The sequence below is a fragment of the Parasteatoda tepidariorum genome, chromosome 1 (genome assembly GCF_043381705.1).
Source record: "Parasteatoda tepidariorum isolate YZ-2023 chromosome 1, CAS_Ptep_4.0, whole genome shotgun sequence".
In the NCBI taxonomy this organism is placed as follows: domain Eukaryota; kingdom Metazoa; phylum Arthropoda; class Arachnida; order Araneae; family Theridiidae; genus Parasteatoda; species Parasteatoda tepidariorum.
In genome coordinates this window covers 21,715,577-21,740,751 of record NC_092204.1, presented here as the reverse complement: position 1 = coordinate 21,740,751, position 25,175 = coordinate 21,715,577, and the positions used below count along the sequence as shown (strand labels likewise).

At 26.4% G+C, this 25,175-nt stretch overlaps 1 protein-coding gene across 1 annotated transcript in view; it reads right to left on the bottom strand.

The window, feature by feature from the left end:
- LOC107436273 (Nuclear cap-binding protein subunit 1) overlaps positions 1 to 20,067 on the bottom strand; it is a 32,051-nt gene extending 11,984 nt beyond the window's left edge. The window contains 17 exon segments of the mRNA XM_043053702.2: positions 1,109 to 1,228; positions 2,535 to 2,638; positions 3,290 to 3,427; positions 3,780 to 3,844; positions 4,735 to 4,845; positions 5,557 to 5,620; positions 6,105 to 6,202; positions 7,271 to 7,486; positions 9,534 to 9,603; positions 9,708 to 9,781; positions 10,915 to 10,962; positions 11,635 to 11,742; positions 11,829 to 11,900; positions 12,494 to 12,578; positions 15,011 to 15,111; positions 16,412 to 16,503; positions 19,847 to 20,067. Of these exon segments, the coding sequence (XP_042909636.1) occupies positions 1,109 to 1,228; positions 2,535 to 2,638; positions 3,290 to 3,427; positions 3,780 to 3,844; positions 4,735 to 4,845; positions 5,557 to 5,620; positions 6,105 to 6,202; positions 7,271 to 7,486; positions 9,534 to 9,603; positions 9,708 to 9,781; positions 10,915 to 10,962; positions 11,635 to 11,742; positions 11,829 to 11,900; positions 12,494 to 12,578; positions 15,011 to 15,111; positions 16,412 to 16,503; positions 19,847 to 19,883 (1,603 nt within the window). The 5' untranslated portion in view covers positions 19,884 to 20,067.
- Between the last annotated feature and the right edge of the window lie 5,108 nt (positions 20,068 to 25,175).

Below are 25,175 nucleotides of genomic sequence, written 5' to 3'. Positions count from 1 at the left end.
GATAAGCAACAAGGCCTCTTCTGCAGTACACCTCTCTTTCAGTGCACCTGTCAACTGCTGAGCTGCAACAGTGCCTGGCAACACTTCTGAAAATTCACAAAATTGTGCCGTATTTCTTTTTTTTTTTATAATTAAAAATATTTAACATGTTTACAAATCTCACATAATTTTGACTCGATTATTCTATTCCAAAATGGTTTTCGGTTCGGAAAATACTTATTTTACACCACAACAACAAAAAATATTTATTGAAATGTAATATTAATTTTGATACAGCATTGCATTTACTCAGCGTTTATCAATCAGTGTACTGTGACCAGAGAAGAAAGTTGCAAGTTTAAAAAACTAATTTTTTTAAAAAAACTCGTGTCCTTAAGTTTTCTAGTAAATAAATAAATAAAATGGTATTTTTTCATGAAAATAGGTCAAAAATAGAAAATATTAACTGATATAATGTAGACTTTGGATGATTTCATAAAAGATAAAATTAAAACAAACAATTTCAGTTCACCTTTCCCCTTGATTCTTACTCACTAATTTTATAGCTCACTAATTTTAACAATTCTAAAAAATATTTTAGAATTGTTAAAACTTAACTGTTTTTGCCCACAGGATTTTTTCCTACTGTTTTTCCAGAAACAAAATTTATCAGAAATCAAAAAGAGTGTTTTAGTTATTCCTTATTTATGCACATTAAAATATTATTTATACGAGAGTTTTGCCAAATGGTAAAAAAATGACATATGAATTATAANTATAATTCCTGCAATTCATTTATAACAAACAATAAGTTTTTTTTTTTTGAAAATGGCCTTTCAGCACAGCATATTTTAAATCAGTTATTGCATTTTATGTTTTTTTTTTTTTTTACATATTTAACAGTTGATTATTTCTGAACTATCCCATTTTATTCCATTGTACTTAATATACTTTTTTCTACAAATCTCAGCAATTTCAAGTTAAGACATCTTTTCAATTTCCTAATATAGAAAGATTAAACTAAGATTTTTTTTCGAAACATTTAACTGAAATTTGCATTTGAAATTCAAGATCATATTAGATCTTGCATCAGATAACAACAACACAAAAGAAAAAAAGAAATATATACCATCATCTTCTTGAAGAGGATTTGGTAAGTCTTTGATAAGCAACAAGGCCTCTTCTGCAGTGCACCTCTCTTTCAGTGCACCTGTCAACTGCTGAGCTGCAACAGTGCCTGGCAACACTTCTGAAAATTTTGCAAAATTGTGCCTTATTTCTTTTTTTATCAAAAATATTCAACATGTTTACAAATCCCACATAATTTTGACTTGAACTGACTATTCCAAAATAGTTTTTGGTTTGGAAAATACTTATTTTACACAACAACAACAAAAAATATTTATCAAAATGTAATATTAATTTTGATACAGCATTGCATTTACTCAGTGTTTATCAATCAGTGTACTGTGACCAGAGAAGAAAGTCGTATTTAAAAAACTAATTTTTTAAAAAAAACTCATGTCCTAAGTTTTCTAGTAAATAAATAAATAAAATGGTATTTTTTCATGAAAATAAGTCAAAAATACAAAATATTAACTGATATAATGTAGACTTTGGATGATTTCATAAAAGATAAAATTAAAACAAACAAATTCAGTTAACCTTTCCCCCTGATTCTTACTCACTAATTTTATAGCTCACTAATTTTAACAATTCTAAAAAATATTTTAGAATTGTTATAACTTAACTGTTTTTGCCCACAGGATTTTTTCCTACTGTTTTTCCAGAAACAAAATTTATCAGAAATCAAAAAGAGTGTTTTAGTTATTCCTTATTTATGCACATTAAAATATTATTTATACGAGAGTTTTGCCAAATGGTAAAAAAATGACATATGAATTATAATTTCAAATCGAAATATTTTTTTTACCAGAAATTTAACCCATTATTTAATGATTATTACACATTTATATACATATCTAATTTATTTATATTATTTGTTTATATCCTATGTATAACAATATTTATCATATACAAATTAATAAATTTATAAATTAAATAAAAAAAAGTTACAAGTTTGAATATAAAAATAAAAATTTACACCAAGTCTGGAAAAGTTGTCAAAAATGACTTACAGCCATCCTAACAAATTCTGTAGCATGCATAGTAATTCATAATTTGATATCTTCTGTCATATATAATCAAATATTACTATTCATAGCATAATAAAGGTCAAAATGTTTGATTGGTTGATCAAACACAAGTATTGAGTTTGATAGTGGTGAACACAATGGAGTACACTGGAACAGAATGCATTTCCAAAACAAACCTTAAAATTCTCACTTATGTTAATATCTTGCAGCTTACCATAAAATAATTTAATAATTTAAACACTTAAACAATAATTTTGGACAAAAATGCCAAATAAATATTAGTTTTTTTTTTCACAACAAAAACAACTCTACACATAAAATATCATTAAATAGATAATCAAAATTTAAAATCATAACTTGAATGCAATATCTAATCTAAAAGTGAATTAAAAATCTCACCAGCCCCTTCTTGTCCATATTTGAAAGAAGTCACAGGTCTCAAAGGAACAAGATTAGAAAAACCTTCCTTCACTAAGTCGGCCACTCTTTGATAATAAGAAAGTCTAGGGGAGAAGCATACATTAAGAAAGAAATAAGCATACATCCTGCTATATAATTAACATGAATACAGTGATTAAAACTGCTTGATTTTACAAAATGTTGCTAAGCATGAAGAATAGGTGGCTTCATATTCAAAACAATTTAAACATTGCACAAATTATTTTTAAACAAAAAAAGCAGGTTTTTGGAGCAATATTGCAAGAATTCACTTAATCAGATATGAATAAATTAATTTTTTTCTTCTTAATTCCATAAATTATTCTTTTATTAATCTAGAACAAAAGTCTGAGCAATTTGTTATAATTTGATACATAATTAACTAATTATTTGATAACTAATCTACTAATTGTAAAGGATTTTAAAACATAAAATTATATCAAATGTTACAGACATTTATTCTACACAATAGGAAATAATTTACTGAATTAAAAAAAAAATACAAAAAAAATTACTTTTAAATATTTTTTGCATTTTGAATCATTTTGTTCTGAATTTTGCTACTCTCAGATAATTTAAAAGATTATTATCTTATTTCCATACAGCTAACAAAGTAATTAATTTAATTTTTTTTTCCCTGGAATGATTTTGACACAGATAGAATCAGTCAACATTATCTTGAATATGTATTTTAATTGAATAGTTGATTTATTTACCTTAAAGCTTTATGCAGAGTTTCTCTAACAAACACAGGTTTTGGATGTAAAGGGTCCATACTAATACAGTCATTCCAGTCATCCCAATTCCAACGAAACTGAAAATTGCTTAAATGATAAGCAAACCAACTTGAAAATCTGAAATAATAGAGACATGTAATTGCAATAAATATTAATTATTCATTAATTTATAATAACCAAACAAAACTTATTATATTATTTTGCAAAACAAAATCAAAATTTTCCCATTATCCAACTGGGTACTAAATTATGTGGGCATTCTTATCATAGCTGTTAAAAGATAAAGCCCCAAGAACTGTAAATGTTGCCGATTAGGTGCTTACATTTATCTAGCTGAAAAATTTATTAACTATCATAGCCAAAAATTTAGCTTTAATTAATTAAAATACACTTGAATAGAAAAATGTTGACAAAAAACTATTTAAAAAATTCTGAATATTCTTAAATTCGTAAAAAATAATAAACTGACCTATTTATACAATCAATGTTCATTGTATCTAATCTTTCATAAATTAATTCCACTGCTTGAGCTAGCTATGTAAAAGTTAAGAAAATCTATGATTCAAACAACGGTTTAAAATAATAGACCTATAGTACAAAATCAAAATAATATTTAAGTACACAGACATATTGAAAAAAAACTTCTATAATTTTTTTAGTTAATAACAAATATTAACTTCTTTTTTAATGTCTACACTGTTAAAATACTGATTAGAAACAGTTTAATCTATTACAAAACCAGGAACAATTATGCTTAAAAAAAGAAGGAAAAACACAGTAATCAGTTTCATAAAAAAAATATAAATATTAAACTGAATAAATAAATACTTCTGATAAAAGTCATTTATTAATAAACAGCTAAAATTCAATTTGTAATTTAATGGTATTGCTACTATTATTACAGAAATTAATTTTGAATTTTAATATATTCAGAAATTAATTTTAATTCATTTGGAAAGTTAAGAATTCATGTGTCAATCTTAAACACATAAAAGTGACCTATAATTCCTGCAATTCATTTATGAATCATAAACCTGATATTGCAGTCCAGAGAGTTAAAAAAGAAAAAATATTTTATATTAAATTGGTAACTTCTCAAAAAATTACACTTTAATTCCAACAAAACTACCCTCATGCAACTTAAAATTAAATTCAAAAATAAATTAAATATCATCAGAAAGTAAATCAAACGTAATCAGAAAGTTAATCAAATATATATTTAATTGTTGATAATAATTTTGGTTGCGTTGTAAATTCTTATAAAAAAATATTGAAATTTTGGTTAATGTGAAACATGATAAACTGAATAACAGAGAGGGAAGATGCAGTGTTTTAACTATTTTAGCTAATAACACTATATAATTGCATGCTTGCCAATTAAAATCAAACACTAATAATGGAAAGAAAGCAACTTGAAAGGATACAACTTGTGGCATTGTACTAGGTTGCAGTTTACATAGTTCAAGAAAAAGTGAACCTAAGCAGACCTCACGATAGTTTGAAACAGGTAATTTGAAAATTTCCCCTAATAGAACCTGAAATTAAAACAAAGATTAAAAAAGAAAGAAATAATAAATTGATTTATTATTCTCTCACTTTAAAATATATTAGGAATTTATATTACAAACTTAATAATTATAAATATATATTAAATGGTTGCCTAAACTATTAAAATGGCAATTGAAAGCATGAGTTTAATATATAAAAATAGTTTTCTTGAGTTCATCATTTTTAAAATCATAATTTTGGGGATACTTTTAATAACAAATTGACACTTATTAAATAAATATATATCATTATTCTACCAAAATTCATTGGTTAAATCATATGTTAAACAAGTTTTAAAAAATGCATTGAAATGGTATAAAATTTTAACATTAAGAAAAGAAAACTCTTTATTAAAACGCATATTTCATTAATTCAATACTAAAACATCAGAAGTTATTATTTTCTTACCGATTAAGAACTAACTATGAATCAAGATTTAAATTAATATAGAGATATTAAAATAATAAGGTATTTTTTCTTTGAAATGACATCAAAGAGAAATTTTGTTCGCTTTTGATATTTAAGAGAAGAAAAAAAATATTTGACATATTTTAATAATGTTGAAGCAAAATCCAATGATTTACTTCTAAAAAAAAAATTCAATAACTTATTTTGAAAAAAAGCAAAATTTAATTATTCTTAGGACTATTCATTTCAAATACATCAATTATTAAAGCAATTGTATGAAATAACTCTACCTCAACAATGACATATTCAAGAGGAATCTTGTGTTTTCCAGGATAGCTTAAGAGAATAGCAGCACTAAAAAATAAAGAAAAGAAAAATTAAACACAATTAAAGTTTTAAATATGTTAGACTAAAGAAAATATTTAATATTGTCCATTGTTCAGTGAAATATCATTCATCTATCTCTCATTTTCTGAGTCTGTCACACATTTGTTTCAACAAATTACTTATTCTTAATCAATGTAAGAATAAAATGTCATCTGTATGACGAAAGCAATACAAAATATTAAGTGTATATAAAAGTCATAATATATGTATAGTCATAATGTATAAACAAAATATTAATTTACATTTCACTTTTTTCTCTTTCACTATGAATTACTTTTAACTAATTAATCTCAATTAATTACAAATCTTCTTCATTGGAAAAAATGGCTTATTACTAACTATCATAAAAGGTGTATTTATAAATTTTACAGATATTTAAGCTTCAAAAATATTCACATTTCAATGCACATCCTAATTGGGCAAAATTTATTAATTTCAACAAAAGACTTACCAATCTTTTCTAGATAAGACATTTTGTTCAATGATTCGTCGAATTTGTTCTTCAATTAAAAACCTCTCAATTGAATGAGCACCAGGTAACACAGGACCCTAAATATGACACAATTGCAAACATTAAACATACAAAACAAATTATAAATAATATCTACACTACATAAATACTATTAAGTTAACACTATTTGAACTTGGAAAACATTTATAAATTATTCTTAATAAAACTTAGCTACATGAAGTCATTTACAAAAAAATGATTTAAAAAAAACTTTTCTTAAATAACATAAAAACCTTATTTTTAATTAATATTTAGTTGATAACTTTTTATCAATAATTTTATTGAAAACATGCTAAAAAAAAGTAAAAATAATAGTTTTAAACGATAATCCAAAGGGTAAAAAACTGGAAAGAGACTGAAAAAATATCTGCATAAAATAATAAGAGTGAAAATGTGAATAAAAAAAAAATTATGATTAGAAAATTTAGCCTAATGTAAATAATGTACTTTAAACGCTGTTTTATTTGGGAATATCAATTTAAATGATGTACGTAAATATAATAACTAATTCTAAAACAAAAGTTTGTAAGTTGAAATGCAAGCAATTTAAAATAGTTGCTTTTCATATCAATTTTATTAAGCTTATACATAACCTACAAACATTCAAATTTACAACCTTATAACTTTTACAAATGTACTTGCATAGTTTATTTATTTGTTATTGTTAGAAACCTGTTTTGTTAACAGAATTTAACACTAATGTTAATTATAGCAAGCTCTTTAAACATTTAATAAGAGCTAAAGTGAAGAATTCACTATCTTATGAAACATTTAAAATATTCTGAAATAATAAAATGTGAGTAACATAAAGATAAAATAGAAAGTAGTGCATTAAATCTGAAAACTTATGGAGTAAAGATAATCATAAGAACTTTAGTTAAAATCAGAAAACCAATAGTTGTCCTACAAATTATTAGGAGGAGCCACAACCTGAAAAATATGGTAACAATAGTTTAGACAGAAGTAGTAGGAAATGCAATCCAGTGGGACCCTGCACTGATGTTTGCAGGACTGACCTGTATTACATTCATGTTTCTATTGTTCTATTTAAATTTTCTTATCAATTTAATCAGAATTCTCTCGCTCTAATCTTTTTATAAACTTACTTCAGGACAGTCTGTATAGTCAAAGAGTCGAAATACAACAGATGGGAAAGGATAGGAGCAGCCATCTTGGTGGGGAGGAGGAACCATGGCAGGAATGCTATGCTGAAGAGCTTCACATAGCACGCCATCAAATGCAAGATATGGTCGTAATATGTGATGTTCTACCCACTTGTCTGATCGCAGTTTATTGATTTGGGCCCATAAACAATCCAGGTACTGAAATGAAAAGACAAACAAGTTAATAAAAGGCTCATTAAAACAGTGTATAATTATAAATAATAGTAATCATATCCAATAAAAGACAATGTTTCCACTAGCTTAGCGTTTTTTAAAAATTCAAAAATGGAACATGACGTTTTTGTTTAGGAATTTTGTAAAATTCCATTCAAAAAAAAAAACTTTTACAAAAAAAAAAAAAATTATGGCTAGAATGTTGAAATTATTATAAGTTTTAATATTTCTTTTTATTAGTGCAGTTTATTTTACACCACCCTCCCCACTTTTATATTGGGTCTGTACTGTCACATTAAGCTTGTTTTCCCCCTGTGATTAAGTAGAATTATTAATTAAATTTTAATTTAATAACTTTGAAATAAATTGATATCTGTATGAGGATGACTTATTTCATTTCAAAACTCAAAGGATATGTGTAGTGTGTTAATGCTGAATTTCTCATAAATAAATTTTGTAATTTGTTGATAAATAAAAATGTAATGCATCAAAGGCATCTAAAATAGTATATGAACTCATATTCCTATTTATTTAAATGTTATTTTGCCTTTTTACATCAGGAACTTTAGAACTCAGTTTAATCCCAGATAAAAGCTAAAAAAAATAACAATAAAACAAAAATGTGCAGCCAGTTTTATTTGCGTTTGCTCTAATGTATATTTAGATATTATAATATATATATAATGTAACAAAACAATTTAAATAAAAACCTTCCTTAACTGACAAATCATTATTGAGACCAATAAATAAAAAAGAGAGACTAAAATCATCCAAAAACCAAATAATTTCAGAATGATACTGAAAAGGGAAGCGAACGGCGATTCTACCAGTTTTTATTAGTATGTTAGTACAAATACAGATAATAAATTTAATTATTTTAATGTCTTGATCTTAATATTGCTTATTCAGAGTTAGGAAACTTTTTCTTATTTAAATATTAATATTCCAGCTAAGGTGCATAGTTTTTTTTTTTTCATTTTCAATAAGGGTTCGAAAAATATTTAATAAATGTGATTAATACAGAATACTTTGTAAAAATTTTTAATAGTTTAAGGCTTTGTAGTGGTTCAAAATAAAAATCAGGACAACATTTTACAAAAAGAAATCAGGACCAATTTTGGTTTAATACATTCATACTAGTTTAATTTTTAAGGAAAGGAAACAAAGGGCTAAAAAAATTGGTGTAATCTACATTTATAAAAATTTTGTTTCATGCAGCACATTAAAAAAAATTTAAGCTTTCCAAAACTTTTTAAAAAAATGAAACAGAAAGATATGAAACAAAAAGGTTTTATTTCTTTCAAAAAGTTTGCTCTTCTATGGTAGCCTGCCATGTGTGAGACAAATGTGAATGACCTTGGGGTCAAATGCCTGTTATTGACTTATGATGAAAAGGTGGGAAAAATATAAAATATATAATTTCGTAAAAATAGCAATAATTTCTTCCACTGGTATAAAAGGAAAGATAAAGAAAAATTTCCATTTTTCTAGCTAACTCCTTTTCATTTAAAGAAAAATACTTTTTGAATACTAGTTTTGAATACTACTAATTAGTTTTGACATTTATATCTAGCTTTTCCTATTTCATTTGCGGTGAATGAATTTTAAAAAATCCAAATTATCCTTTTAAAATTGTGTGTTAATCAAAATGGTATGTTCTGAACAAACAAAAAAATTACGAATATTAGGACAAATAAGGACAGAATATTTTATAACAGGAAATTAGGGCAATAACAAACCCTGGTATTATAAATTACAGAATCGTTAAAAATTTATTATATCAATCATACAATAAAGTGAAAATATTAGTTTATAAAACACAAAAACAAAATTTTCTTTGTTTTAAGCATCAACACAAAAACCCAACGTGTTTAAACACTATTAAATTCTCAAAATTTAGACATTTTTTTAAAAAAAATCAACATTTTACAAGAACATTAAGATACACAGTAATAATATGATAATCACATCAGAAATTTTAATACATTAAGTTAGGAATATTATTTATTTAAAGATTTATAAGAAAACTCACCTCCTCTTGAACTTGTGGTATATTACTTTGCCACACTTTTAATGATGGTAAATGAACTTTGTGTCGTTTGCTAAAATATGTTTTAAAAAAATAATAAAATACATTAAAAATTAATGAAATAAAAAAAGCATAAAATAGGAAACTCAATATATAATAAAATTCACATTTACAAACCTAATATAATCATCAATCATCCTCAATAAATGGTCTAACTCATTATCTTTCTTTTCATACAGTTCTCTACCCACCTAAAGAATAAATGAAAACAAACAATAATTAAAGATATTAACTGATAACAAGTAAAAAAAATACAATGGAAATATAAACAAAAGTACTAAATTATTCGATTAATACTAAATAATCTAAAATACTAAATTATTCAATTAATGGAATTTAAAACCATTTCGTGACCTTTAAACACTGATATTGAAAAACCAAAACTGATTGCATAAGACTTTCACAACAAACTTTGCTATTTTTTTCATTTAATATCTAGATCTAAATATAGAATATTGTGAAATGGAACTCAATTTCAGAGGCTATTGATAACTCTTCAACTTTTAAACTTTAATTCATATAAAATACATACATATAAACTTTTACAGTCTATGTGTATTTTCTTATTTTAATCCTTTTTGCTTTTGGTTTATACTAAAGCAAGAATAAAAACATAAAATAGAGCAAATAATGAACAAAAAATAAAATATAGCAGTTTAAAATAATTTAAAACAAAAATCCTGTAAAATTTTAAAAGATGTTGTCTAAAACATTGTGTTAGTCTAAAATTTATCATGGAGTCAGAGGATTATAAATTATTCATTTAAAAATGATTTAATAATATCTTGAACCCTAATGATCTAGTTGAATTTTTAATAGTCTCATGTTAGTAAATAAATCCTTTACCCTAGATAATTAATAAATATAATAATCATATTCATAATATAATAAACATATACCTACCAGTCATAGCATAGGTATATTATATTACTAATCAGTACTACACTTACCTAATAATAATCAATTAATAAATTATTACTGTCTAATTGTTGAATGCTTAACCATTAAAAATTTAATTGGACCATCAGATGTTAAGGGACTAATAGATCATTTAAAGATTAAAAGACTAATAAATCATTGGAGGTCAAAAGATTAATACATATGATTTATGCATGAATATTTTAACCTCTAATGGTCTAATTACATTTCTAATGGTCTCATGTTACTCTGCAATGCATCAAAAAAGTCAAGGGATTAATAAATCATATACCTTTAAATAATTTATTAGATCCTTGACCTCTGATGGTCAAACATTCAACAAATAGCTAAAGTTCAATAACAAAAAAAAAATATATGTAAGAATAATTTAAAATTTTACAATTACCCAAGGAAGAGCACACAATACTGTGTATACATAGAAATCAGCTCGAACCTGTTTAATGAGAAAAGATTCATTAATTTTCATTAAATATAACAAAAAATTTGTATTATTAAAAATAAGAGCCATGTAAGTATCAAATTACAGAGTAACCCCTAACATCTATAGAATTAAGCAGTAATGGAACTATGAACAACTAAATACTACAAATAATCAGTAACTCAACAAAAGGCTTAAAATTTATTTACATTAGTATATTTACTTACAATTTTTGCATGTTTCTTAAAAAATTAGGAAAATTAAAATTAGGAAAATGTATGTAATATTTATTTTTTTTTAAAAAATCGGTTAGTTGAGCGAACTGTACAAAATAATTCAATAGACTTATTACATTGTGAAGTGATATTGTCTACAAAACACTACATTTATTATATTTTTTTACAGGATTTCTATTGGCTTATCAAATCTGTTCTGCATAATAAAATATTCAAACAAAACAATAAATGTAAAAGTCTAAATATAATACATTTTACACACAAAAATTTAAACTAAAATGTATATATAAACTATTCATTTACATGAGCTAATTTATGAAGTAATTTTAATAAGAGCAATTTCTTTTTAAGAAACTTATTCAAATTAAATTAGCCAATTTAAGAACTAATTTTATTAAAAGTAATTTCATTTAATGAAAACATTTTAAGAATTGTGCTAGTTTTAACTTACTTGAGGAATACCCGTCTCACCGCTTACATCAGCTAATGTCTGCAGAAAATTAATCATTGAACCTGCAGATATAACATGGCAGTTAACCAAATCAGCAAGAAATCTAACCTATGTGGGGAAAAAATTTTCAATAAATAAAAAAAAAACAATGAAACTAAAATTAAGAGAGGCATGGAGAGTGGAACATGTCTTACCGTCACACGAGCTTCTTCAAATCGCCTTGCTTTCAGAGATTCTCGTAATATTTTGACTAGCAACTCAACAAACTAAAATTTGAAAAATTTAATGAACTATTTAAGTCCCTTGAAATTTTCAGTGGCATTTTTTGTAAAATAAATACTAAATTAATAAAAATGTAGGTTATTTGTAAAAATTTATAGTACACTCTCAATTATACAATAAGGAACTAAGGGATTTGTACATTAAGGGATCTTATTTGTACACTTAGGAATTTTAATAAATTTATTGTCAACACTTACAAAAATATTACTTTCAAATTCGGTACATTTATAAAAATGTTATTAGTAAAAGGACTCCTACACAAAAACACTAGCAGAAAAATAGAAATCTTCACAAAATTACGCGCACCAAAATTCTTCACATCTTTACAAAAATACTGTCAGAAAAATGGATGTTATTAAAAAGATACTAGTAGAAAAAGGGTCATATTTACAAATTTCTAGTAGAAAAAAATGCATATTTTCATAAAAATTCTAATACTAATTGCAAAATTAGTGCTTTTATAAAAATATTAGCCAAAAAATTGGTCCCTTAGCAAAAATAATGAAAATTTTAGAAATTATATATTTAAACAAAAAAAGAAAGTTTTGTTCAAAGTGATTAAATGAGTAAAAGTTACCTCTCCTCCAAAATTGTAATTTCTGACATTGAGAAGTCCAACTAAAGTAGTGTAGATAGTAGTTTTCTCAGGTAGTCTTGTCACACTAAAATAAAAATTGTGTGCTTCAGTTCTCATCTCAATTTTTTTTTTGGAAAACAATTTTTTTTTCGAAAAATTCGCTGTATCTAGTAAAAATACTCATTAATCATTGTATGGAGCAAAAAGAAAATTGCTTTTCTGGCCATTCGAGTGCATGACTGTTTTAAAGTTTGAAAGGTAACCTAAACATTAATAAAAGCTTGTAGAACATACATAATTTTAATATTTTTAAAAACTAAAATTATTTTTACAAGTAACATTTGATCTAACCAGATAATTTTCAGCTCAACCAAAAGCAATACTATCACTCATCAAACTTAATTCTTAGTATACAGTGAAATATGACCCAAGACTTATGTTTCTCTGTATTGAATAACAGAAATAATCAAAGCAAAAAAAAAGTCTAAAATCATAATTATTTTTTATTTTATTGTAAGAGTTAAATTGCCGTCAATAATACTTCATTTTATTAATTTTAATTAATTATTATTCTTAGGCTAATTAAAAGAAAGTATAAAATATTTAGCTTTCAAAAAATGAAATTTACAGCCCCCTAAAAAAAATTTTATATATAATAAAGAAATTGTGTGTCAGTGTCTGCATATCGGATTGCAGGCATAATATAGGCACTAAAAAAAACCTCGTTCAACATGAAGCTAAATTAATACTGTTGCAAACAAATTACAAAATCTAATTTTTAATAATTTAATTCTATTTTTAATTCAGATACATTGGTTTAGCAGAAGCTATTGTCTTAAACTATAGAACATTCAATTTTGCCGAATATTTTAAAGATAACATCAGTGATGTTTCTAGCACATAACACAAATCAAAAAAGTTCTTTAATAGGCATTGTGTGAAACCTAATTATTTTTTATTTGTTATGCCACGATATCTAAATAATTAATGTGATCATTGCATAGGTGGACTACTTGATCTTATTATATCTAAGGTTACACAAAACCACATGTTTATTTTGTTTATAGTTATGCTTTTAGAATATGTTACTATAAAACTAAACAATTTAAAATCAATGGTAATTAAAACTATTAAAGCTTTATGCTGAAAAGAAAAATTAATTGTGAAATGGTATAAGTTCAAGGACAAGACAGAAAAAAAACTCCACTATTATTTATGCGAATGATAATTGATTTTAGTAGTAGTTACTAATTGAATAAAAAAAATGCTAACATTAAAAAGCAAATTTATTGAAGAAATTATGCAAATTTGTTTAAGAGAGCATAAAAAATTGGAAAACGTCAAGCCTTGAAGTCAATGTTGCTTAATTCGTTTTGGTGACAAGTACTAGATGAAATAAAATATGCTAAAAAGTTATATTAATGGGGAAAAAGTACTTATTCATTATGGGAAACTGTAAACAGTCGCCACGCAATTACTGACATCAAAAAAGCATAATTTTTAGACTAGACTCTACTGGCATTAGCATAATTGATGCAGTTATATTAGACACCAAATATACTTTTATAAAAACACTAATTTCCTCAGTAAATTTGATGACTATTAAAACTGCTCTAATAGTGTGTATTTGTATGATAAATATGGAGGAAATAGTTTACTTTGCGGCCCCATTAAAAGTACAGGAGAAAGTTGACCCATTATGGTAAATTAAAAATATTATGAGTCGCCTCGAGTCACAGAATTACACCAGATAATACTGAATACAGTTAATCTTTATTTTGATGGGATGAACTATTAAACATTTGTTTCACTTAATCTAACGTAAAACCACCAGGAAGGGCAACAAATAATAATGAAATGACCAAAATAACAACATCAGCCATGATTCAAGCATTTTTCCAAAGAATTAAAGTTTACAATTTTGTGTGACCTTTATCTTTATTTACGTATTGCATGTTTGGCTATCATTACAATGTAAATATTACAGCTTTTCTTCCGACAATTTACGGCTCAGATAAAATACCCTCACTGAAAACTGTGTTTGTTTGATGTTAAGATTAAAGCAAAATAAGATTTGTTTTAAAGCAAAACTAGTCCTACTTTCTCTTTATATAAATGCATTTACTCAAATGCTAATGCTCCTGAATGCCGTAGGGAGCCATGAAGCAGTGAGTTTATGTAGGAAATTAAAAATAAAAACCGGCAAAGCAGCAAGTCTGTACACAATCTTAATGTTTGTAAATCACAACAAATGCCACAAAATCGGAGCAATGCTACCGAATACAACAGAATCAATTTGGAGCAGTAAAGTGATATTGTTAAGGCAGAAAACAATATGGAACTGTGAAGTTGTACAAAATTTAGTAATTAAAAAAATAACTGAATAATAAACTTTATTTTATCATATGAAATTATGGCTATTAAATGATGAATTACAAAAATTAATTGGAAAACATTACAATGCTACTGAAATATAAACAATGAACTGAACTACTGAAATATAGAAATAATAAATACCATTCACCGAGAATTCTCATTATCTTTGCTTTATAAGTAGGTAGATCAGCTTCTAATACTCCAGCAAGACCCTCAAGATTGCTTTCCAAAGATGATGTACTCTGCAAAAGTTTAAATTGCTATTAAAAGCATGCCTTACTTTTTTTTTTTTTAATTGACTGTTCAAGACAATGTTGGTTAAACTGTCAAAAAAAAAAAACATTAGTCAAATGAAAAAAAAAAAACATTTTAGTAAAATTAATGTAAGATTTATTTTGTAGGAAAGAAAGATAGCTCGTTTCATCACCAAATTTAACGTTTTGTCTCAATTTGAAGCAATGGCAATTGAACTCTGCTCAAGCTGTCGAAACTTCTTCCATCAACACGCCCGCTTAGTACAAGTCAGAGCTGCCCCAACTAGTCGCCTCCATCTGGCCCAATCAACTCTATTTATTGATTACCATGTTCTTGAGATATTTTTCCACAGAATCAATTTATCTGGTGTCTGGTGCTTCCCATTCAATGGTTGTTTGTTAAGTTGTAAACAGTCAGCTTCTTAACTGGGTCATCATCATCCCCTCTATAGATGTGACTCAGTCATCTCTTTCTTTAGGATTTAATAACTGAGATTATGTTAGTTTGCTTACATTATTTTGTTTAATTCAAAATTGTACTAAATCCGCCAAACACTGTTTTCTTCAACAGCTCTGAGTATTTTTCTTTCATATATTAGTTGATAATTTTCCTCAGTTTTATTTAAAGGCCAGCATTTGCTGCCATAAACTAATACAGGTTAAATTAGAGTATTATATAAATTAATTTGCCTTAATTTTAATAGAAATTATCTTTGATTTCAATTGATTTCTCAATCCAAAATAATACCTATTAGCCATCGCTATCCAGTTACTAATTTTTGCTTTGATATCATTATTAATTGTATCAATTGTCCTTAAGCACTTGAACTAACTGACACCATCAAATGTTTAATCACTATTTATGAGAGGTCAAACCTAAAAATTTTGACAACTGACTACCGTAAATTTGGCCTTATCCTGATTAATAAAACCCAATGTTTCAGCAGATGTCTCAAGCCTGGTAAAAGCCTCTAAGACAGCCTGTTTGGTACGTCCTATTAAATGAATAATTGATGATGTTGAAAGATGCAGCAGATATTTTCATATGGTATCCTTTTCTATTATTCTGCAAAGCTTATTTCCCAAAATAGAAAATAAAATCAATTTTGATTTTAAGATGGAAAGTTGTGCAGAATATATATACTTCTTGCAATCTTTGAATTTTGAGGTTGGCAGCAAAACTACTGTCTCATCTAATATGCAATATGTATTAATTTGCTAATGAAAGAAATCAAAAAGTGAAATAATAAATTTAGAAAAATATGAAGCGAAATTAATAGTTTATCACCTTATCACCAACTCTAACAATAAGTGACTCTAATCGATCTTCAATTTCTTTAGGTTCAGCACTGAATCTTCTTCTTTTTCTTGAGTGGTTATCTAGATAAAAACCAATCAAGTTTTACACAATATGTTGTTGAAAAATGAGATCAAATATTTAAAATAAGTTTAAAAAAATAGAAGCAATTTAAGTTTATAAATTTTTGTTTCAAATACATAATGTTTAAAAAAGTAAAACTTGATGTTTGAAACAAAAATATCTTTATAATTATTAGAAGAAACAATTATATTAAGTATAGGGGTGTAAAACCTCATTGAGTGAAAGGTCACTTGCACAGCAAATTAACCAATGAAAAGCCACATGCCCTAAAATTTAGTCAGACATGTTTATGGTAATTACAGTAATTTTCCTATATATGTTCTAAGCACTGCATTTGCATTATCAGGGGTCTGTTTAGAAGAAATTTGGGTCCGTTAACGGACCCTTCACAAAATATCTTTTCATAAAAACGGACTCTTCACAAAATATTTTAACTTAAAAACGGACCCTTCACAAAATGATTTTTCTTTTAATCGGACCCTTCACAAATTTGTTTATCTTCATTAATATTTTGTTAATCGAATAAACCCCTTCCAGGGCAGAAAACAAGAAAGATAGATGTAAACGAATTAAGTTTTGTCTTCGGCAGACGATTCTTCCATTAGTCGTCCGAAATTAATGTTCTGCGTTCAGCAGTATAGGCTAAATACCAAATATTTATATGTTGCATCCCTAATTTAGAAGCAGCAATTATTGTTTATTTTTTAAAATTTAATTTTTTTAATTATAATTTTACAGTGTTGAGCATAATCTTGTGTGTCTTAACAATTTAAAAACTCCTTGAAAAAGTTCTTTTTTTTGCAATAACGGACCCTATTTGCACAAATTCATAAAAGCGGATCCTGGTTGAAAGAATGTGAGTAATTTTTTCACAATTTCACAAAAAACGGACCTTTCACAAAATGTCTGGACAGACCCCTGATTATGTAATGTCCAATTAAAAATATCGAGAATTTTAAATTTATGAAGAAATTCTAAGCAATAACCACTGAAAAAGCAATGCAAAAACTACATCGATTAAGATTGGGTTGCCAGAAACTTAAATGTGCAATCAAAATTTTTAAATTACTTTATATTCAGAAAAATATGTATAACTTTTTTTTAATGTCCAGCAACTTTCGTAGGTTGCACATTGAGAGCTGATGGGCTGCACTTAATCTGTGGGGCACATGTTCTGCACCCCTAATTTAAAACAAACTAGTTGTCACTTAGATAGTTAAATCTTATCACCAAAACTTAGATTTTATCAGTTTTTTTTATTCTTTGGTTCTCAATTTGATTTGACATTCTAAAGTTCAACTAACAGAATATTAGATTTCATTAAAATAGTTTGATTACATGTCCATAGTTATTTTTGTTAACATCAATACAGAAAAAGTTAGAATTTGAAACTTTTTTGTTCAAAAATAGATAAAACAGTGTCCACAAATATTTGCTCATAATTTGAGAGTAAAAACAATGTTTCATACAATTTAAATATAATATAAGCTAGGTTTTTTATCACATTAAAGATGGGGAAAAAACTGACTGAACAAGTTTTTGTCAGTTTTTAACTGATTTACCTCTGAAATTAATGAGACAAATAAAAAAAAAAGTGAACAGCTCTATACATGTCACAAATCTATAACTATTTTCTGATTACTTTTAATCCTATATATTGTTTTTTTATAACTGTAGATTTAGAAGTAGTAAATTGTTAATTTAGCTGTCTAATATTGTAGTATCTTAATATTCTTTTCTTAAAAATTTAGAGGCATTGACAACTCTGTTGCTTACTGTAATGTATTGTGCTTTTGTTAAATATCACTTTATTCCTTCCTAAACAAATATAGAATATAATTCCTGGTTTTGTAGCACAAAGTTTTCCTCTTTAAAAAGATAAACTTTTGTGTGTCTGCTGAATCAATTCACAAAACAATTTCAAACAGATTCAGGAAATCAGTAGGCAGCTATAGAGTGCAAATACGTAACGAATGTGCAGAATTTCTTGCAACTTGAGGTGATCAACTAAATAGGTTTAGATTTGATACGAAAAAAGATATTTTATGTGTTAACAAAAAAAATATTGAATTCCATAAAAATACTGCAGAATGACATGTTTGTAACTCTTTGTGCAAGGATGACAAACTATTTTCATGCAATAAGTTACATAAAATTTTAAAAACTCATAGCTGGTGGTATTGTATATATTACATAACGCTGTTGTTGTTGTAACATAATACTGCAATAATTAAAATGTGGGAAATATTTAGATTTTTTTTAAAAGTAAAATGATTGAATTACACATGTGTAATTAATCTTGGTACTTTTCCATTTTACTGGAAGAAGTAAATTCTGTTATTATTTTCCTTTTATTTCCTTAGTGTTTTTCTTTAACAGAAATCACCAAAAAAAAAAATTTCACAAAAAGCTGGATTTACATAAATTAGCGACTTTTCATTAGCAACTTTATCGCTAGTGCCAGCGAAATGGAAAGGTACCGAAATCTTTTTCTCATATTCAGCTAATATAAATAATAAATGTAAATAAATTTAAAGAAATATATTTATCAGATTACAAAACAATTTATGATAAATTTATAGGCATACAACTAAACAGATTTTACACTCCTCTTAAATGTTAAGTTTCACTATTATTCAGAAAATAAAGTTTGATACTCATACAGTATCAGATTAATATAATAACTGTTTATTGCTAGAATTTTAAAATAATACTTTTTCTTATTTATCTTTGACTTGCAAATTTTTTTTTCTCTTTTAGTTTATTTCTCAGCAAACTCGGTCACATTGTTTAAAAAGAACTTTTATTTTGATATTTTGAGAAACGCTGTAAACTAAATAGATTAGTACACTTCTGTTTCAGAGCGTAGCTGAGATAATAATTTTCTTCGTTGATATTTTTAATTATATTTTAAACAGTTCAGGGGCCAAGTAAAGAGGCTTTGGGGTGCTTTGGACCGAGGGAGCATTCTTGCCTTTAGTGTTTGTAATAAAAATAAAAATACTGATTTGTAAAAAGTGATGGTAAATCTACAAGAAAAAAAGCTGCCAACAGGCATGAACTTTGCTTCTTAAGTAACTAAAATGCTTGAAAAGTAATATTAATACCAGTTTTAACATTTATGAGTAAAATGAACAAGATTTTATAGCCTTAATGTGCTATAAAATTCACTCTTATTAACGCACGCATACATTTTATAAATATTCCAAAGCAAACAAAAAATATAAAAAAGACAAAAGACACCATATTATAAATGCAACATAGATTTAAAATACACACTTATTTAGATATTAAAGAAAACAAGCAACTTAAATACAAATTGTAACTGATTAAAAGACAAACCATCGTCGTCAGTATCGTAGTTCCGTCTTCGACTCATCTTCAAACTATAAAATTTTAGAAAAAAATAAGCAGGCAGTGCTTAAAAAACAAAAACGTTCTCCTGTTTTTGTTCAAACTAATTAAATGACTACCTTAAATTCACGAAGTGTTTACAAAATTATGACGTTGAAATGGAGCCGGCAACAACAAACGGCTTTCAACAGTAGAGAGTTTCCGTTGACTTATTTTTATCCAACTCAAGGCATATTTAAAAATACCATTCATTAAGAATTTTAACATTGAACTGCGACTCTACTGTTTTGTAAATAAACTATTTTTAAATTTTTTAAACTCATCACTCTGTTTCATTAAAACGAATTTTTACGATACACCGACGAGTATCAAATGTTTTTAGTACTTAATTGCTGCCGGAATTCTATCCAAAGATTTTGTTAGAATTAAAAAGATCTAAATAGAAAAGTAGACATGAATTATTCATAACGCTTGGGCAGAAATCCAACAAATGTTTCATCACTGCAATTTAAGTGTACAGCTACATATGTATTTCGTTAAATTTTGTTTAATATTCTTAAATATTTCTTTTCTATGTTTTTACAGAATTCAGAATTACTGAGGTATGATGTCCAGCAGTATCGTACGAACTCGGTTCCCGTTCCCAGTAGAACAAAAAGTCACATTATTTGAAAAGAACTATAACGACTAGAAATATTTAGAAAATATATTTAGATTAGGATCAAAAACATACAAAATCCAGTGTATGTAGAGAACTAACATTAGAACGTGCACGTTGAGAATGAAAGTTTTCATTCTCAACTTGCCTTTCTTTAAAACTGGATTCTTTAAAGCAGATTTCATATTAAACTATGAGTGTTATATCAACATCTCCTAGAAGGGAGAAGACATCACTCAGCACAGATCAATTTAGTTGTCCGGCTTAACGGAAATAAACTACACAGTGGGGGGGGGAAATAAAAAGGAGTCATTAACGTTTGGGCCTCTATGCATAGTGCTAAGCATAGTTGCACAGTGGGGTTGATACAAAACTTGTTTTTTGTTAATGGTAACCCATGCTGTGGCCTTCTTTCTTCTAAGAGGTATTGGTTATATTCTCTGACAATACTCGGATATGACTAGAAATATTTAAAGACTATATTTAAAATAATTTTATTTAGTCCAAGATACGCGAATTCTATTGTATAAATCGAATAACATTAAAATAGACACTTAAAAAAAGGGCACTTATTAAAATGCAATAATGTTTTTTTTTTAATTATTATTATCAGAAATTTCCTTAAACTAGTTTCATATTAAAATATGGGAGCCATATGCTCTGAAATTTCCCATATACGACAAGAAGAATTTAAGGAATAATTTTTAAAATGTTCTATTGAGTGCAAACCCATCAAAAGCCAATAGATTATCAAAAAGCATTAGAACGGGCTCTTTGAAAAGTTTATATTATTTTTTTTCATTATTATTATAAATTCTTTCTTTTAAAATATGTTTTATTTTAAACTACATGCGTTATATTCTTTGAAAATATTCATATATGACTGACAATAATTATGGAGCATTTTTAGAAAAATCTTATTTTGATCAAAACAAGTGAAAAAATGGGCCTAATTAGAGTTAATGTTAAAAAGGACTTTTTGAGGAATTTTTTCAAAAAAAATTGAAAAATGAAATTTTTCTTAAACTTGTTTCATATTAAAATATAAACCCCATGATCTCTGAAAATACCCATAGGTGACAAAAAATATTGAAAGAATACTTTTAAAATAAGTTTATTTAGTCTGAAACGCTCAAATTCTAGAGATAACATGGACACTTTGCGAATTTCTTAACTTTTGTTGCAATTCGGGATTACTTTTAAGCGTGTTTCATGTTAAAATAACGGCGTCATATTCTTAGAAATTACCTTTATATGATTAGAAATATTTTAAGAATATTTTTTTTAAAAATGTTTTATTAAGTCCAAAATACTCATGCTCCTGAGCATATAATATGAACATAAAAATGAACAATTTGCGAAATTTTTTATTTCTTTATTTTTCATTTATTTATTAGTATAATTATTTTTTATTTTTTTGAATACGTAATTCTTTAAAACTGGTTTCATACTAAAATATAGGCACCATATTCTCTGTAAAAAAAATTATAGAAGGAATAATCACAAGAAACAATAGAAGGAATAATTTTTAAATAACTTCATTTAGTCCAAAACAAGAAAAATCCATTGCTTTCTCTTTTAGCTAAAGTAGCACAGTTTGTATACATCAAAAACATTCGAACGAACATTTTGATATTTTTTTTAAAATTTTTTAATAATCGAAAATCCTTTAAAACTGGTTTCGCATTAAAATAAGCATGAAACATTTTCAGAAAAAAGTCAAAGTATGATTGGAAGTTTCTCGATAGTCTTAAAATAGTTTTATTTCGACGAAAATACGCAAAATCCAGTGTTTATATAGTACTAGTATTAGAATGAGCTTTTTGTGAATATTTTGAAAACTTTATAAATTTTGAATAACGGGATTCATATATAACTTGTCTCATATTTTTATATGAGAGTCATATACTCTGAAAATACCAAAATATAACTAGAATAATTAGCAGAATAATTTTTAAATAGTTTATTTAGTTCAAGACACGCAAATTCTAGTGTATGTTTCGTATAACATTGGAATGGACCATTTGAGAATTCTTAAAAATATTTGGAAAAGGGGATATCTTTAAAACTGCTTTTATATTAAAATATAAGCATCATATTCTCCGAAAATATCTATGTATGACTAAAATTATTTAAGGAATAATTTTCAATAATTTTAAATTAGCCCAAAAATGCAAATTTCTGAGTACAGGATTTATCGAAGAACTTTTGAACTAACATTTTGAGCTGTTCTTAAAAGCGGGATTTCTTTATAACCGGTTTCGTCTTTAAATGCGGATGTCATATTCTCAGAAAATAGGCATATAAAACTAGAAATAATTGTGGAGTATATTTACAAAAATTCTTATTTTGACTTAAGAGTAAAAGTAGATTAGAACAAACACATTAAGATTTTTTTTCCCTTTAATTCCTTTAAAACCAGTTTCATATTAAAATATAAGCCTTACATTCTTTGAAAATACCCCTATACGACTAAAATTATTTAGAGAATATTTTTAAATTAATCTTATTTATTCCAAAGCAGGAAAAATTCAGTGCATATAAAGAATTAACATTAAAACGAACACGTTGAGAATTTTTCTTTCCCTTCAATATTATATTCCTTTAAAATTGATTTCATATGAAAATATAGGTGTTATATTCTATGAAAATACTCATATATGTCATAAAACATACAACGAATGTTTTTAAAATCATTTTGTTTAATCCAAAACAAGCAACCCTCGTGATTGTTTCGCATATATCGCTGCTTCCGTTTTAAAATATTAGCTATGTACTGTAAGTGATTATGCTATGTACTGTTCAATGTACTGTTCATGTGAATTAGCTATGTACTGTTCAATGTGAATAGGCGGCGGTCTAGGAAACATACCTTAAGATGTTTCGAAGGCATAAATTCACAATTTTGATATTCTGCAGAAAGGGTAGCTTCCCCGCTTTGATAACCTGACAACCTGCGCGTTAAGTCGAGCACTTTCGGATAAAATACTTTAACGAGAGTAGATGCCATGCGCAGTCAGTCTCTGCACAAGCTAATCCAACCTGTTACCACCCTCCCATTTTCGTTTTATAACAGAAATTTTATTGAAAAACAAAACTTATGTCATTTATTTATGAATGTATTTTTTTTTATTGGTACTCAGACCCACGTTAGCGTTCGTCCCCTATTTTTTATTTTTTTCATTTCGAATTTATCTTGATAAAAATTAATATCGTCACAAAATCACTACCTCCTTTTATCGTTGTGTAACAAATTCGATTTATAATATAATGATTTTAACCACAACTAGATATAAATAATTTCTAAAAAATACATTACAATCCTAAATATCTTTTAAAAATATTATGTATTAGTACAGTTAAAATAATTTGTACTTGCAACTACAACAACAGTAAACTCAATCGTCATATCGCTTCCGATACAAAAGCTCTTAATTAAAAAATGTAAAAAGCAGCAACTAAGTTATTTTCCAAAATCTTTTGCGAAAACATATTGTAATACTTCCCATGACTACTAACTTATACCCTTGCTAATGGATAGCTTTGTAGTGTTAATGAAAGTAACAAGTTGTTATTAGTCTTGTACGACGTGTCAATACTGATAGGCCTATTTTAAGGCAGATGAGTGAGCTTCTTATCATTTTCAAGTGGTGCCATCTATGAATAAGAATTCTACTCCCACCACACACATACGTCACAGCCCGTATTATAGGAAGGACTCATTCATACATTACCAATACATCTGAAAATCGTAATTTTGACCTGAATCAGAGTTTGACCCAGAGGTTTTAATTTGTAATGGGGACTTAATTATAATCAGAAATATTTCTTCGCCAACTCTCAATATTTTCACTTATGATTATCAAAAAACTAATAAAACATTTACTTTAAGTGGAGTCTTCAAATAAACTTAATTTAAACTACGAATCAACAGTATTGTTTTTCTAGAACTTTAATTATAAAAAACATCTCCCAGGAAAGTTAGCACTCCAAAAATTATGAGTTATAAAAAGGAACCATATTATAAGTTCTATTAGAAACTTCCGTATAGTTTAAAGTATTACAACAACTGTATAAAGCATTACCTGTATAATTTGTTAAATGTTTTTTCTGGTAAAGTGAATGGTGATATAAAGTTTTAAATAAATCCCAAATATATATCCGTTGTTTTCAGGAAAATTCGTATTTTTTTTCTTTCGAATTATGGCTGAAGTTTGCCCTTCCACAGCATAAAGTTTAATTTGAAGAAACAGTGGGCATAGTTACTGATTAATATGAAGCAACAGCAAATAAAATGGATTTTCTGTGATTAACTTGATTTTCTGTGAAACTCTACCCTATGAAAAAAACTATTTAACGATGAGCCATAATATCGAATCACGTAATATAGAGTGAATTTGCAACGAGTTCAAAATTGAATCATAAAATCAAGTTTAAATATACGACAATATAGTTCAAATCAACATCATAAAGATAGTCACAAATTCACACGATATTATAGTTCAACGCACACCAAAAATTTCTAATAGAGTACAAGAAGTCAATTCAACAACTTTATTACAAGCTTTCTAGCAACTTTTCTTTCTAACAACATTTATTACATTTTTCTAACTATCACAATTTTTTTTAATATCCATAACTACATACTGGTTTTAATAA